The following is a 17,688-nucleotide window of genomic DNA, read 5'->3' on the forward strand; positions in this document are numbered from 1 at the left end:
AATTAAAAGGTTGTTTTCAAAAGAGATCCTGATAATGTAATAATTATTTTTATGTGGACATTTCTCTAAGAAAAAAATGTCTTATTGGAGATTAATGCATAAGGCAATATACTATAGCAATGTTGGAAATGCTGAAATATTTAAATAAAATAACATCTGGCAATTAACCTTATGAAATTACGGTAATTACTCTGCATACCATCACATTTTACATTTGTAATATTACACATGGTAATAGATTTTTTGAGATGTGTAGAGCATGAGCAGTAGTGCTCTGTGAATCATTATCTTTAGTGAATAAACCTAGATGCAAGTGTTAGCCTAACTGACTTCTACTTCTCGATGACTGCATTATCTGTTTGGCTGAAAGCAATACCTCTCTCTTCACCCAGTTGAATTCAGAGTACTGTATTTTTGATGACTGCTGCTGACATTGATCTCCTTGTTGTATGATAATTTACATTATGCAGTCAGCTGTAATCTATATACTTGTCTCAAGTCTGTTTCCTTTTGTTTCATTTTTGAAAAGAAATGAATCCCTTTACACCCAAATCAAGCTAAAAGCAATTTACACTTGTTTAGTTTGATGTAGACATAAACATCGCATGCGTTATGTTTTTTCATAAATCAGTTCAGTTTCCATTCCTGATCTCTCAACCAAAGCAGACACAAAACCTTTATTTTAAAGTGAAGTCTGGTTTGCTTCACTAATCTTTAGCAACTGCATCATGAAGGAAAGAAAATGCAAAGAAAGATTCTTACCTCTAATATATATTATTAGCAGAAAGGCTGAGATTTTAATGATCTTTTCTGGTGTAGGTACATGTCTGTACATTCAGTTTATTGGGATTCTGACACTGGCAAGGTGATGTTCCATTACAGTAGTTGAAGCGGCAGTAGTGTTAGTTGTCCATCAGCTATAAGATATCTAAGAAATTCTTCCAAACCACATGAAATGCACCCATAGCATCTGTTCTTCAGGTATCAGTAAGACATTTACTCAGCCGTGACAGATGGAACGTTCATCACAGGCAGGCATGCACTCCTGAAATACCCTTCATTTACTGCAGCAGTCCCCCTCTCTCGCTCGCTCTCTCACTGTGTGAATGTGCATGTGAATCTGCGTGCGCATGTTTGTGTGTGTGTGTGTGAGTGTGTGAGAGACAGAGAGAGAGAGAGAGAGAGTGGGGGAGAGAGTGGGAGGGAAGCAGAGAGAAACACAGAGGGTGGGAGAGAGAGCAGGAGCTGCTCCGGGAAAGTCCACGGCTCATATGAGCTACAGCTGGCAAGCTCATGCATCAGCAATAAAGAGCTTTTTATCTCATCAGCTGAAGTGATATCTTGGTGACTTCATTGCATTGGAGTTATATAAACTCGAATGCAGGCATGTCTGGGAAAAGGATGAATTGAAATTTTACTGCAGTACTGATTTTTTTTAAAGGATACTCTAGATATTAATATTCATAGTATTGTTTCTTCTCAGTTCTTTTATTTAAAGACCAGAGTGGGGGAGATATTTGTAAATTCTGAACAGCAGAACGCTCTACTGACACCTTGGTAGAGGTTACCTTATGACATGCTGTGTTGCAGATTGTGTACAAAAACTTGTTGAATTTTATGTATAATCGATTCAATTGTATGAATAAGACTGTAGCTACTTAGGACTTTAGAGTATAATATATGTTTGGCTGTCAAGGTTTGTGGCATGTAAAATAATATAAACATATTAAGAAAAAATATAAAATGTGGTGCTTATATATACACACGTGTGTAAAATAATGTGTGTGTTTTGAAAAAGTCAATATTGTGTTAGAGTGAAAGATATTTTTTTTTTGGTCATTTTGTGGTTAGTTTGAATGTGGTTAGAGCCTTCCCATTGTGTTGAGTGAATCACGTTTTCTCTGTAGTTGGCCTTTGTAAAACAGTGCTGATCTCTTTTTTGAAACCAGCTTGTTTCTTTAAGCTAAAATCTACCACTAAAAGACCTTTAAGCATTACTAGTTGATAAGAAATGGAGGTTGTTTTGCACCCTTAGTAGCTGTGAAAAAAATTCAATTACCTCTGATCTCAGGAGTATAACTGAAGTGTCTTGCTGCTGATACATTTAGATAGTTATAAATGTAGACGCCTATATATATAATACATATAGATTATAATACTAGTTTGATAGAATAGCTGATACAGTTAATATGTTAAATATAAGACTGTTCCATCATTTGCCCCTGGCATTATATATAGTACATGACTGCTCATCTTGAACACTGTACCACATAATATAGCAAGAAAGGGAGGTTTGAAGGCCAATGTGTCCAACGGCAAGAAACAGATGATTTCTGTCACTGGAGACAAATTCTAGTTAAAACAAATTTGTCAGAGAAAAATCTAAAAATATACCTTGCTTTGTTGCAGGATGTGTATTTGGAAAGTGTTAAGTGACTACAAGTCGTTTCCAGGATACCTATGCATTGCTGCTTGTAGTTTATCCTCCTTCAAATTCAACAGTCAAATGTGAATTTCTTTTCTGAACTGAGTTCCCAAAGTGATGTTCCTGCTCTGCATTGTCTTATTTTGTTAACGGACAAACTGCATAAAAGTGACCAGTAAACTAGAATTAAAACTGTTTTTGACTTGCACACATTTGAGTTTGTTTACTTAAAAGTGCAGAAGCCAATTTTGTGACTTGGCTCCCGGTTCCTTGCTCCTTGACATTAATGTTTAATTTTTATTGAACATTTCATATCTTTAGGGATAAAACCATTTTGTAAGGGCCTAATTTTAGTACCTATTTGTGTCTTCAAATGGTCCATGTTTTGTTTACCAATGATAAATATGTATACTGAACTTCTCCATATCCTAATGACATAGTTCCTGGTGAGATGAATATTTTCACAATGATTAAACATGGATTTTTGCATGATTAAAGAATAAATAACAGCTGGAATGAGATCAAGAGGGCGTTAGTGAATAATCAGATCCTTTTGTGCAAAAAGTATATTCTCTTACCTCAGTGGTATTCAACCAGGCTTATAAGTACTCCAGCACTTCCACATATTGTTCCGCTCTACACCAGTACATGCAGTTATGCCAAACAAATGCTCATTAAGCATTGTTTAGAAGAATCTGATAGTTTAATGATGGTTAATGTGAACTGGTTAAGGGTGTTTGAAGGGCTGATTTGTAACCAGTGCCTTAGAAGTGATTTTTGATCTAGTATTACCTGTGGAAGAGAGCTACAGAATCTACATAATTTGAAATCCATTCTTAGCAAAGTCAGAGCTTATTTCACACTAGCAGTCTAGTTTAGCTGTAACAACAATTTTTATGGCTTTGTAACCCTGAACAGTCTGAAAATGTAGGCTCAATTATTTTATGTGATATAATGCTGTATTGTAACCAATCTTAGTGTTTACATTACAGTGATAGTTGAAAATTTTTATTTAGGAAGTTATTTTGTACCTGAACTAATTGATGATTATTGTGATGTTATACAGTAGATTTTGCTTTATTGCATACACTTATAAATATCAATGCAATCTTATAGGTCCATTAATAGCTTGGTAAATTAATCCTCTGAGGTCAAAACTCCTATATAACAAATCTATATTACTAAACGACACTTTAATATATGCACTGACAGCGGACGCAGGACGCACCGAGGCACATGCGCCAGAGCGCCTCAGCGCCCCAGAGTCAAACCCAGCGGCTTCCCAGAGTCGGTAGGTGGCGCACAAACAACACAACCTGTAAACTAAACTTGCTCTAATCCACTGTGCCAGCAGTCAGTGTGGCGTATTTGAATCACATAACGGTAATTCAGTATTAAAAGTAAGTTGAACTATGATTCCTAACAGTAGACGACTTCTACCTAACGACACAGCCACAGAAAAACAAAAACGAGACCGCATGGATAAGAACAATAAACGAAGGCTCCTACAACGTGCTTCAGAGACACCAGAAGCAAAGAAGTCACGGCTCCAAAAAGAAAGAGCTCAACTAACGGAAATACAAAAACGACCCTGTATGGATAAAAACAATGAACGAAGGCGCCCACAACGCGCTTCTGAAACAGCAGAGGCAAAGGAGTCACAGCTCCAAAAAGAAAAAGCTCAACGATTAGAAATACAAAAACGAGCCCGTATGGATACGACCTGTAAACTAAACCTGAGGTGAAGCGTGCAATCCAGGTTGTACAGTATATATGCACAGATGCCAGAGGCAACAGGCAAGCCGTACGCACTACCACCGCTGCCCGAAAGCGACCGCCCACACCACCACATACAGTATACCACCTTCGTTTAGTACTGTGCCCCTCCAAGCCTGGGTCTGCCGCCATCGTCGCTTCAGCACACAAATTCGCCGCTGTCAGCAAACGACTTCTAGCTGATGACACAGCCATACAAAAACAAAAGCTAGACAGCATGGATAAAAACAATAAACGAAGGCGCCTACAACGTGCTTCTGAAACACCAGAACCAGATGAGTCACAGCTCCAGAAAGAAACCGCTTCAGTACAAACAGGTTTATTTAATTGAATGAAAAATTTCCCAGGACGCACCCACCCTCCATGATTTTTCATCCCTCTAAATATCGGAGGGAACAGAAAGTGATTGCCATTCTTGGATTTGCGATTCTTTCCACAATCGCGGGGTTACTGGTTTTGCATAAAACACACTATAGAGTATATGCATCAAGGTTATTATAGTTTTGCTTTTTTATATTAGTTTTTATTTCTATATAATTTCTGACCTTACTAAATTTCAGTTTAGTTTTAGTTTTCCTTCATTGTGTATTTTTAGTTTTAATTTAGTTTTTATTTCACAAAGACATTTCTGTTTTATTTTTATATATATTAGTTTCAGTTTTAGTTTAGAAATTATGGTATGGTTAAAGAGCTACTATTGGGTTTAGTTTTGTGTCGCAATCAGACAGAACTGTTCTCGTAACTGGTTTGGATATGTTTAATGTTAGTGGAAGCTTACTGCACTACATGGTTTACCATTTAAAATCAAAACCAGATACTGAATATGAACAATGTTATACAATTTTATAATTTTTAAAATATTTTCTATGTCATTTGTGCTGAACAAATATGCACTGACTATTGGCACTTTTCCCTCATTTCCTTTTCTTCCGCAGAAAAGTCCAATTAGTGATGAAATTTAAGGTTTCAGGTTTGTATTCTAAATGTCTACAGCACACAACATGTTCTGCTCCAAGACAATGTGCTTACAAATAATGCCTTCAATATTGTATTCAAAAATCTCCCATACTGGGCTTTGTTATTTTCTATCAGCCATTTTGATCTGTAGTCTGGCGACTGCAATTTATAGACTGAATTTTGCCACCTGCAGGCCTGAAAAGATAACAAAAATCAGAAAATAGATTCTACTGTGTTCTGACAGGTGTGATCGTGAAAATCATGGGGTCTTAGGAAGAGCAAGGCTCTTAGGCTTGAATCAGTGAGCCGACCCCACCTAGCTGTACTGAGGTAAAAAAAAAAATAAAATAAGCATGTAGGGTCAAGGTTAGGAGTAGTGAGACTTGAGTAAGTGGAGTGTGGACAGCCACAAAACAACTGAAACAGCATCTGAGATTAGGAGCAGTCGATACATTTCCTAACCACTCTTATCCAGAGCAGGATCTGCGAAAAACTGGAGCCTATCCCAGCAGCTTTGGATGCAAGGCATAAAAAAAAATCCCTGGGCAGGGTGCCAGCCTATTGCAACAATTCTCTCTATCTATCTATCTATCTATCTATCTATCTATCTATCTATCTATCTATCTATCTATCTATCTATCTATCTATCTATCTATCTATCTATCTATCTATCTATCTATCTATCTATCTATCTATCTATATATATATATATATATATATATATAATATATATATATATATATATATATATATAATATATGTGTATATATATATATATATATATATATATATATATATATATATATATATATATATATTCAATATGTATGACATGGCGTTTGAATTACATCTTGATATACAAGAAGTTCAAAGAAATTTGGCAGCTCATCATTATGGACATCAGACTCATGCAGCCTGGAATTTGGCTTAGTGTGTGCTGTTGTATTAATTGCAGTGTACATACTGTATCTTGGGCTCGGTCAGAATTACAGCTAACATGCTGTCATTTATGAATAGACAGAAATTCTGTACTTCTCTTGAGCTCCGGAGATCCAGCACATTCAAAGTAAAATCATCCCCTTGTTATTCTCCAGTATCACTTGAACCAAAATCTATCATCCTGTCACTGTCAGCTCCTGAAGAACTGTCACTGTTATCACACAGTAAATCACTTTCTTCGTCATACGCTTTGTGTGTCCATATTCAGCTTGCTTTGTTACCGCAAATGCTGTGTGAACACCCACCCTCCATCACCAGCTGCTGATCAAAGGATAAATATATGCAGGTAGCTCGTGGTGGATTACTTTCTATTTTTGAGTTAAAATTTACAAGGAATAAAGATATAACGGCAGGAATATTTATTCAAAAACCAAATGTGAAATTGTTATTAATATATTTTGATTAATTTCAGGACCCCTGCAGCCCAGGTTAGCTCTTGTGTGAGTCCGGTTGTTACGAAAACTAAAAATATTTTTAATAAATTATTTTTTTTTCAGATTGTCTTTTCAGCTACTTTAATAGTTTATTTTAATTTAGTTTTTCATTTCGGTTTTATTAATTATTTTATTTCAGTTTACGTAAAAAGATTTTTTAATAGTTTCAGTTTTGATTTTAGTTTTCATTAAAGTGTGCAAGAGCACTGTGTTAGTCATTGATCATGCTCCTTAAAAAGAATATTCGTTGTCTGGTATTGATACTGTGTGTGCTGTAGAATGCAAAGTTATTATACTTGAGTGTTTGGTTATTTAATGCATAATGTTGTTGTATTAGTATTTTATAGAAAGTAATAAATAGAACTTACCCAGTGTGACATGCAAGCATAAACTTGTATTTTTAAAATCAAAATGCAGATTATTAAGAGGTTAGAAGTGGCAGAAAAGAAATGCTACATAAAAGAATAAATGTGGTTGGTACTTGTACATAGCAGGTCTACGGCTTAGTAAAAGTGGCCGTTTTAAATAAGTAATTTGATGCGCTCACGCTGGGGAGTAGAGAAGTTGTTAGTGATCTGTTGAAAAGACGGCTTGTCTCCTTGGTGGTGCCAGGTGGTCAGCCGACTGTGCATTGCCTCGCTGGCACCTGCGGATAGTCTGATTGTCTCATTATCAGCCTGGGGTGGCAATCAGGCAATTGCACCTGCAACTTTTCCCCAGCAGGGATCGCAAGATATCTTGAAAGTTCTCTTTTTATTATTCAAGGGAATTTTTGCCTATTGGTAATCTAGGGTTTAATATTTGGAAAGCTGTACATGGTTTCTAAGGGTCCAGTAGTGCTGACACAGAAAATAATGCAGTCTGAGATGCAGTGACTGAGTCCCTCAGTATAGTCAGCATGTGAGTTGCACATAATTTCTTATCCTGTCCGTTGGAAGCAGTTATTCAGAGCTATTTCCTCTCTATCCTGGTGGTAATAGAATGCTGTATGATGACAGGCTTGTAGGTTGGGAGTAAAATGGTATGATTGTGGTCAGATCTGCCCAGTAGTGTCACAGCTTTACATTTAAAGGCACTAATTTAAATGTATATTAAATACATACATACAGTAAGTCAACGGTGGCATGTGTTCATAGTTCACTTTACTGATATTAATATTTTTTTTTATTTTTTACAATAGAAATATGCTTCACTTAAGATATTGTAAACATCCAGAATATGATGAAAATAATGTTTCACATAAATGACTGGTTAAAAAAGAGAACATTTTTGATTAATTTTAGTAATCTAAAAAGGTGCCTGAATTATAAGTGGTGATCTCACAAGTGCATTCTTCAGTTTATTGTTAAACATTTCTATTACAAAAGAACTTTGATAGGTTAATAAATGTTTTAAATACTGTATTTTTAATATTGTGCTTTATAGTTCTAAATATTTTGAATATTTAAGTTCAGCTTTGTTGTCGTGTATATAGAACAATGGGTATATTGCACATTAAAATTCAAACTTGTATGTCTCCTCCGAACAGTTGCCAATAAAACAATAACATACTCTCACAAGAAAAGTATAAATAGAATGTAACATGCATATACATTTATATACTATACAATATATATTTGCTAGTATGTATTAGAAATTTCACCTAGGAAATTTTTATAAGGTAATGGGGGCCTCGGACTTCAAATATGGAGGTTGTGGGTTCAAATTCTGCCACTGTCTCAGTGCGACCATTGCAATTCACTTCACTTGCCTGTGCTTAAATTCAACTAACAAAAGAAATGTCCTCTGTATGTCATATAGAAACAAAGAAGAATGAATCATGTGGTGCTGCAGACAGTCGAATGGCGGGCTGCTTGCTGTCATGATTATAGCAACAATAGAAATCATTAAGCAAATCAAGAAGGGAAGACTTGGATGAAATTGGAATAAATACACTTTGCAGTGTGTAAATGGCTCTCATCCCTACCTAAGTTTGTGGAAATTATTATAGCTGCTAAATTCCTTCTCTAGTTTACTCTCATACTAACACTTTAGTTTAGACACTTAAATTGGCTTTCAAGGTTTTTATCTATATTCTTGCATGTTTTCATGTCACAGTTTTGAACTGCATTGCTGCATACCTTCAGTAAGTTCCTGAACTCTTCTTAGGAAATATGCAGATTGTTTTTATAAGCACATGTTGTAGGCATATTTTTTCGATTTCATGAGGAGTTTTTAAACATGGCACTTTTTTTTTTTTTTTTTAACACCATCAGTTAGTTTTGTACATTCTGAAAAGGTGACTTTCAGGTCTCAAGCTAGATGTAAATCTAAACAGCATTGTACAGTATGTGGCTTATTTAGTTCTATTGATATGCATTAGTGATATGGCATTTTCTGATTCTAAGCAGTTTTTTCAAAGAAATAATTGGCAGGAGAATACTTCCAATGAAAATTGCTTCATCTGTAAATAACATATGCTACTGCTATTGGTGCTTTTCGTAATATAGTTTTATTATGAAATTTAGCCATTTGGTGTTCCTGTAGTTTAAAATATAAAGAAGTTGCTGAATTTAAACTGGCTTAAAAGTGCAATATTTTTCTAATAAGTTGATTGATGGGAGGCTTTGCAAGTGGTGACAGCCTCTTTGGACATAACCGGACTGTAAAAGTTCAAACCCATTATAATTTTAATTTTATTAGTTTTCATCAACCGTTTACTTGTAAGTATTTTAGCAAATTTCTTAAAATCAGATGAATCTGACAAAATAAAGTCAAAGTTTTGGTTTTCTTCTCTTTTATTTTTGAATTCTCAGTCTTTGAACAAGAAAACAAAAACAAAAAACTGAATACATCAATTAAAATGTGCTGTCAGATTTAAACAAGAGATAATACCTTTTAAGAATGTTATAGATAGATAGATAGATAGATAGATAGATAGATAGATAGATAGATAGATAGATAGATAGATAGATAGATAGATAGATAGATAGTTTTATGTTGTATTTTGAAAATATTTGTTTCATATTTAACTTGCATATCTTACAAGGTAAATACATAAAAATCCAAAACTACACACAAACAAAAAATTCTTTCTAGAGTTTTAAAATTAGTTATTTAACTTTTAACCATGAAAATACTTCTGAAATTTTAGCCTTTTGCTGTGGTATATTGATTGAAATAAAATGCAAAAAAAGAAATACAGTATACATTTTTTCTGTGTATGTGTGTGCCCTGGTGCAAAATAAGTAACTCTTTGGACTCTCTTAAAGCCTGAACATCAAATATTATGTTGTCCCCAAAAACACATTTTAAAATCATGTTATGGTGTTATAAATCATGCTGTGCCCATTACTGAATTTGTGAAAAAGTATTATTGTATTGTATTGACCCCTTCTTTTGACACCCACTGCACGCCCAACCTACCTGGAAAGGGGTCTCTCTTTGAATTGCCTTTCCAAAGGTTTCTTCCATTTTTTCCCTACTTGGGTTTTTTTGGGAGTTTTTCCTTGTCTTCTTAGAGAGTCAAGGCTGGGGGGCTGTCAAGAAGCAGGGCCTGTTAAAGCCCATTGCGGCACATCCTGTGTGATTTTGGGCTATACAAAAATAAACTGTATTGTATTGTATTACAATAACTAAGAGCGAGGCTGGATAAGAAGGACTGTCCTTTAACATTTCACAAGATAATTGGTGCCTGATGCTTTAGTGGCAGCAGCCTGCCCAGTATCTAAAGAAGTGCTTTAAGAAAGGAGTAGAGACTTTCAGAGACAGAGTTTAAATAGATCCACACATCTGTTTGTGCTTTTCTTTGAGCGATACTAGAATGTATGACCATGGATGGCAGAAAGTGACTTCTATCACTGTTACTGTTGTGCTAACCAGTGTTCCTTAAGTAACTAAAGCTTTAGTGCTGGTCTTAGGCAGGATAGCAAATTGGTTCATCGCAGACAGTTGCCTTAATCTTCAGGATGAAATAGCCATTTTTGCTTTATAAACATAGTATGTAAGTGTGCATGTCTCATGAAAATTGGCATTTCATGTTTTTAGAGAGTTCTGCTGCCAGTAAGCTGAGTGGATGAAGCATCATTTCTTTCAGAAATGTTCAAACCTGCAGTGGCACACAGCAGGATACGCTGCTGCTTAGGGAACAATACTTTGTTTTCTGATGACCCTCAGACATAAGGCCTTAATTACCAGAGACCTTAGTTGGCTACTCTCTCTCTTCTCTCCTCCTGTTTGTCTCACGTGGCTCTATTTGTCTTTTGCTGATTAAGTAAATACACTTTTGGGTCTGGTTGTTGTCTCTTGTGAAGGTCATCTTATAAGTTAGTCAGAAAAGAAGAATAGTGTATATGACATGTGCGTTTCTGTGTTCTAAAACCAACAGATAACATTTAGAAACATGTCAAGTGTTTTGCCTTTCTGATGAATAGTTCCATTCTAGAATATAGGCAAATTATAATATTAATGCTGGAAATCCACACCTGTATGGCCAAATCCACTCTAGACAGGAATTCAATATCTGAAAGCCTTAGGTATTTTTCCTACAGTGGTGCTTTGACAGTGTCTTCAATTCTGTATACTGTAGTTCTCACTGGTTTTAAAAGCTCTCACAGCTCCTGAAAGTTGATTCGGCTTGGCTTGTCTGACTTCGTGTGAATTTTTGGGATTCTCTGTGTTGGCCTCGCAAGTCTGGGGAACACTGGTCTAGTGCATGCACAGTTGTGTTTTCCGTGGCACCGTAGGAAAATAAGTCTGGAATTCCCTTGTCAGGGACAGTCTGTTCCATCGTAAAAATTTTAGCAACGGAAATCAAACACAAATTTTGAGGCCCCTTCTGGTAAGAAACAAGAGACACTTACCTGTGGTCAGGTCATTTGGCATTCGTCCGGCAGCCTAAGGTTTTAAAGCAAAGTCCTTCTCGTTCAGGTCTTTGTGTGCCTTACAGCCTTCCGGTCGGGATGCTGAAATATATAACAGATGGCCTGCCACAGGCATACCGTTTTCACAGTTAGAGGCTGTGAGGCTTTTCGGAACACTTTTCATTGAATTTGACCTTTTGATTGTAAGTATCTCGTCATTGTCTGTGGCAAGTAGCACTCAGTCGATGAAACCATTCATCATCCCCCCAGCCAAGTACTTTTCCTGCAGATAAGGATCCCAGTCTTGGACCCTGTATGTTAGCCAGCTGTCTTCTGACATTGTAGCACATCCCGATGGTGACCGTTACTTCCCCACCAGCTAGCCTTTCCAGATGTTTTCTTTTAAATTTCTGGGCCCTGGGTGTTTGTGCCAGATGTGTCGGATTATGGTCCAGGTTTTGGTTACAATAAAAAAAAAATAAAAGCAGGCAGCCAGAAATCCTGCTTGTAAAAACTAGGTAGCGCCACTGAGCCCCAAATCACAGACACAAAAATATCCTGGTTCAATGTGCAATTAACAGCAAAGTAAACCACTGACAGTTCTTCCTTCCTTCTCCACAAGAGCATTGCCAACTACCACCCAACTATGACTCGATTTAAGTGAGGCAGCAGGCTTTCTTTTAAGCTAGACCCAGGAACTGCTTCCAGTCTCCTGTCCAAGTCCTGTGAAGCACTTCTTGGTTGTACACAAACCAGGGCAGTCCTCCCCCAGCAGCACCCTGTGGGTGCCTTAAACTGGTTCAACCTTGAGGAAAATTGCCTCCTGCAGAACTGGAACGAACTGCTCTTTATGGACTCCTGGCCAGGCATGAATCCTTCCTTTATCCTGGCTAGGATGCCTGTCCTTCCTTTCTGGAACCTACAACTCTTTAACCAGTACTTACTTTTTAATGCTTCTGTTGAAATCATTATATAGAGGCTGAAAGCTGTCTGTGCTTAATGCAAGTAAAAAAAGTCTGAGATGAATTCGGAAGTCATTACAGTTGTATTTACCTGTCTAATGGGTTCTATTAGTGTATTCAATGATGGGGGAAGGGATGCATGTAAATTAAAAGAAATGGAGGCTTTTGTTAGGGTTTAGCATGCCAAATGCATGTTGGTTATATGACCTTCTGCTTTAGGCAATCATTTCTGCTTAACTGTAGTGAGACTTGCTCCTTCAGCTGACGTACATAGATGTAACCTGTAAAGAATCATTCATCAGTGTAGTCAATAGGGAACTGGGAAATCATTAGCCTGGCTACTAAAATAAATTCCTTTCATATTGCTGCATCTTCAATGACATTAAATAGGTCACTGCTCTGGTTTCTGAATCCCCCACTCCCAAATCTTTATACATCATTTTCTCATATCATTCTAACAGCTAATGGTTTGGGTCACCTGATGTTTCTGAATTAACAAAATATTCTTGCATGAATTGTTGTGCTTATACTATTGATCTCAAATGAGTTCTAATGACATTTTATATGTACAATTATTTAAAATTTTAAATATTATAATGTCTGTTGTCAGTATGTGAATTAATCTACCTCTGTGATGAGAGTAGGCATTTAATCATTTTATGTACTGTATAGTTTCAAATTTAAGGAAAACTGGAAATCTTCAGTTCTTTGTTTATCTCTTTCTTAATACTTGTTTCTATTGTAAATATTATTTAGTTGTTGTGAGGAAATCATTGTACACTGATGTAAAATAAATAATTTACATGGAAACAACCTACTGTCTTATCTATCTTCTTCTTCTTTTGGCTGCTCCTGTTAGGAGTTGCCACAGCAGATCATCTTCTTCCCTATCGTCCTGTCTTCTGCATCTTGCTCTGTTACACCCACCACCTACATGTCCTCTCTCACTACATCCATAAACCTTCTCTTAGGCCTTCTTCTTTTCCTCTTCCCTGGCAGCTCTATCCTTAGCATCCTTCTACCAATATACCCAACATCTCTCCTCTGCACATGTCCAAACCAATGCAATCTCGCCTCTCTGATTTTGCCTCCGAACCTTCCAACCTGAACTGGGCCTCTAATGTACTCCTTTCTAATCCTGTCCATCCTCGTCACACCCAATGCAAATCTTAGCATCTTTAACTCTGCCACCTCCAGCTCTACCTCCTGCTTTCTGGTCAGTGCCACCGTATCCAACCCATATAAGAAAGCTGGTCTCACAACTGTCCTGTAGATCTTCCCTTTCACTTTTGCTGATAACCGTCTGTCACAGATCACTCCTGACTCTCTTCTCCACCCATTCCACCCTGCATGCACTCTATTTTTCACCTCTCTTCCACAATCCCTGTTATAATATTGTCAAATAATAGAACTGCTGTCTTCCACTTGCTTCCATTTATAAACTTATCAAAACACTCTTTAAATTTTGATTAGTGTTTAATACTGAAATACCAAATGGTGTTTTTTGTTTTAGGAAACAGAAATTGAGAGAGAGCACAGATGTGGGCAACTACCAATTTAAATATTTACTGAAAATAAATTATTTTGTATCAGCTGTTTTATAAGGTGCAAAGAGCATTTCTGAAAATTGTCTCATCTTTAGCAGTGCTTAGTGTAGTCAATTCATAAAATCTTGAATTGTATATTAATCAAATAATTTGTGTGGTTCTTTTTAAAAGTCTTCTTGGTTGCCTGTACTGATTTCTGTTTATTTCTTCATATATGCTATTTGACATGCTCTGTATTCTGTCTAGATATGGAAACATAGTTCAGCTGTCAGCATAGAAGTTTTTGTGTTTCATTGTAACTAATTAGATGTGTGATGCCATTTTCATTATATCTTACTAAATTGTTTTTATTATCGTATTTCTTTGAGATTATATTTAACTGGAGGCCATAAGGCCATTTTGTAAAGTTCACTTATGTATATTTTTCTTTATTATTTATCAGGTCTGAAACATATCCAGAAAATTAAAACATTTAGTCTTTTAATTGCATTAGATTGGATTTTTGACATGTAGCAATATGTGACATCCTATTTAAAGGAGGTTTGCATTTCCATAATTGTTTGATCATGCCACTGTTTTTTTATTTATTTATTTTGGTCATGCTGCTTTGGACACTAAGGATCGTACTGTGTAATGTTGTGTGGAGGAAAAATTAGCAAGTACTCCTTGCTTACCTGAAAATGCAATACCTGTTCTTTGGTTTGAATATTCTCTGTAAGAGCTATATAGATTAGACCATTTCTCATATCATCAATCATGGTTTACTGCTTCTGTCATTTAGCTTCTAACTTTTTTGCAGTTCAATACACATGTTTTAATGAGATTACTGTGATAAGGTAATGTGAAACACGAAAAGTGAGAGGCTGTTTATGACTGCTAGTGGACTTTGGTGCATATTTTCATGAACAACGTCTGTTTATTAAAATACTGTCTTTCATAGCTATTGAATACTATCTGGCTTCTTTGTGTTTGTTTACATGTCTGCTGTAAATTAGTAATATTTTTTGGTTACAATATCAAATATCTAATCTAATGTAGAAAGAGAATTCATTTCAGAAAAGGTGTGTTTACTTTAATGGACATTTGGAATTAAAGTTTTCAGTAACTTAATAATTTATATATTTGTAAGATTTTTAAAGTCAAAAACCCTGAAAAGAAGGTCCTGATAAATGGATACTAGGTCTCTGTCTAAACAGTTTGTGCTTTTATTAGAAAATTCCAACACAAGTTGTTATAGTAATGTAATATTTTAAAAATTAATTACCTTTCCAATGAATTAACATATAACATTTGTTATTGTTTTCTGTAATCTTAACTTGTATGGCCAGAATCAGATTTGCAAGTCAGAGCATTCTGCTTTGTTCTTAAGTTTTAAGTTTATAAATGAACAGCCGGGCCTGTACATATGTCTTCTTGAGCAGGGGGACCTTGTGGGCACTGCAAGATTTCAGTCCATTACAATGTAGTGTGTTACCAGTGGTGTTCTTGGTGACTGTGGTTCCAACTGTCTTCAGATCATTAACAAGCTCCTCCTGTGTAGTTTTGGGCTGATCCCCTCACCTTTCACATGATCATCCTCACTCAATGAGACAAGGTCTTCTATGGAGCTCCAGACCGTGGGCGATTGATGGTTATTTTATATTTCTTCCATTTCCAAATAATCACAATAACAGTTGTCACCTTCTCACCAAGCTTCTTGCTGATGGTCTTGTAGCTCATTCCAGCCTTGTGCAGGTCTACAATTTGTACCCGACATCCTTTGACAGCTCTTTGGTCTTGCCCATGGTGGTGGAGAGGTTGGAATGGAAGAAATTGATTCTGTGGACATGTGTGCTTTATACACATAACGAGTTGAGATCAGGAGTATCTGTAATTGATTGATTGATTGTAATCTGTGTGCCACATGGGCACACAGTTAATCTGTGGGAGCCGTAATTCTGGCTCGGTTGTAGGGGATCAAATACTTATTTCTTTCAATAACGTGCAAATCAATTTTTTAACTTTTATGTAATGTGTTTTTTCTGGATTTTTGGTTGATATTCTGTCTGTCTCCATTAAAATGAAACTACCATAAAAATTAGAGACTGTTCCTTCCTTTATAAGTGAGCAAACTTACAAATATATATAGAGATAGATAGATATAGATAAGTAATCTGCTCATCATTATCGTTGTATTTTTCATTTTAGCTTCTGCTGTATTAGCACTGTTTTCTTGCTGTATTACTTGTGAGTAAATTTGGCTTCCCAACAACACTTTATATTTTTTATACTGTTAATAATTAAGAAAATATAGGGGAGTTGGAAATATAAAATATTGAATTATGAAAAAAAAATCTTACTTTAGTCATTGCTGCTAGAGCTTTCTGTATCAATTTTCAAGTGCAAATAACCTAATCTCTCACTTTAAAATGCTTGTTTTCCTGAATTCCTGCCTGATTTTCAGTAGATAGAAATGAGTGGGTTCAGGTTTTTTAGCCCTTCTGAACCTACCTCCATTTCATTCATAATATGAATGTCAAACTGGATAGCAGTAATGCCCAAGCTTTTAGAGTGAGGCTAAGCTTTATATATGCTTCTTTTTCCCTTTGTTTATGAACTCGTTATATGATTTTTTTTCTTAAAAACAAGTGGAAAAGATGTATGTTAAAACACATTCTTTTATTCTGCCTCTTCTGTGCTATTTGTAAATATTCTATCATCATATTTCTGTTTGCTTTTTACATTACAACCACTTTTCAGAGTATGTACATACTGTATATAGCACATGCCATTAATATCCGCAACCACAGCAAAATGAAATATTTTTCATCTAAGTCTACACTACAATAAATCAATTTTCTACAATTATTTCAGCATAATTAAGGAAGCTATCTCTAAGCCAAGTATCTCAGAACAAACTCTCATAGACCACTAAAATATATAAATGAGTAGCTCTAGTTAAGCTCTAGTTAAGTAGGTATTTCAGTTTATTTCTTTAAAAAAGAGTGGCTTTAGAGAATGATGGCTCACCTTTAAATTATACCGATTAACTGACTTTGAAAACAAAGAAGCTTGTTTAAGAAGGCATTTCAGTCAAATTCAGAATTACCCTCTGATTAAAAGCTTGACTGGGTTAAAAACAACCAGACACAATAACCCACCAGGAGTTAAACACCCATGTTCTATGATAAGTATCTCAGCTCCTGTTGCTCATTATCTGCCTTTCCTTTTGCAATGCAATTATTTAACACTAGCTGTGTAAGCCCATGCTGTAAAAAGCCTGGGCTCCTAGAACTATTGAATTTGTCAGAAAAAAAAATTGAAATGTAGAATTGGCAGTTTCGTTTTCCAGACGTGCTCGATCCCCCCCTACCACCCACACCCCTACTATATGATTAAGCGACTTTCTCTCTCATTTGTCTTTTCCCTGTGGTTTCACTTTGGCAGCAAGTCACTTTCTTAAAGCTTCATGCTTTAGCGTTGTCCTCCTTTCTTCTTCCGGGCTGGACAGACAGACACACACACTTCCATGCATAGATGTTTATATACAAGATTACTATTCAAAAGCTTGTTGCAGTAGTTTATGTAAAAATGGACATCATATGAATAATATTACAGGTCTGAAATCCTAGTGTAACTTCAATTGTAATGTCAAGTCAAGTTGGGGAGCATGCACTGGTACAGTGCGTTGCTGAACCCACTACATGACGAAACAACTCGGGATCCCGGTTAGCAATCCCCCAGGCAGACACGCGGTCCAGTCCCACC

At 36.0% G+C, this 17,688-nt stretch overlaps 2 protein-coding genes across 2 annotated transcripts in view; one reads left to right on the top strand and one right to left on the bottom strand.

The window, feature by feature from the left end:
- LOC127526864 (inhibitory synaptic factor 2A) overlaps positions 1 to 1,099 on the bottom strand; it is a 101,412-nt gene extending 100,313 nt beyond the window's left edge. The window contains exon 1 of the mRNA XM_051924024.1: positions 763 to 1,099. Coding sequence (XP_051779984.1) covers positions 763 to 835 — 73 coding nt within the window. The 5' untranslated portion in view covers positions 836 to 1,099. The remainder of the gene's footprint in view (positions 1 to 762) is intronic.
- Positions 1 to 17,688, top strand: part of dock1 (dedicator of cytokinesis 1) — an 870,017-nt gene that overhangs the window by 452,632 nt on the left and 399,697 nt on the right. The window lies entirely within an intron of this gene.

The sequence above is a fragment of the Erpetoichthys calabaricus genome, chromosome 2 (genome assembly GCF_900747795.2).
Source record: "Erpetoichthys calabaricus chromosome 2, fErpCal1.3, whole genome shotgun sequence".
NCBI lineage: Eukaryota > Metazoa > Chordata > Cladistia > Polypteriformes > Polypteridae > Erpetoichthys > Erpetoichthys calabaricus.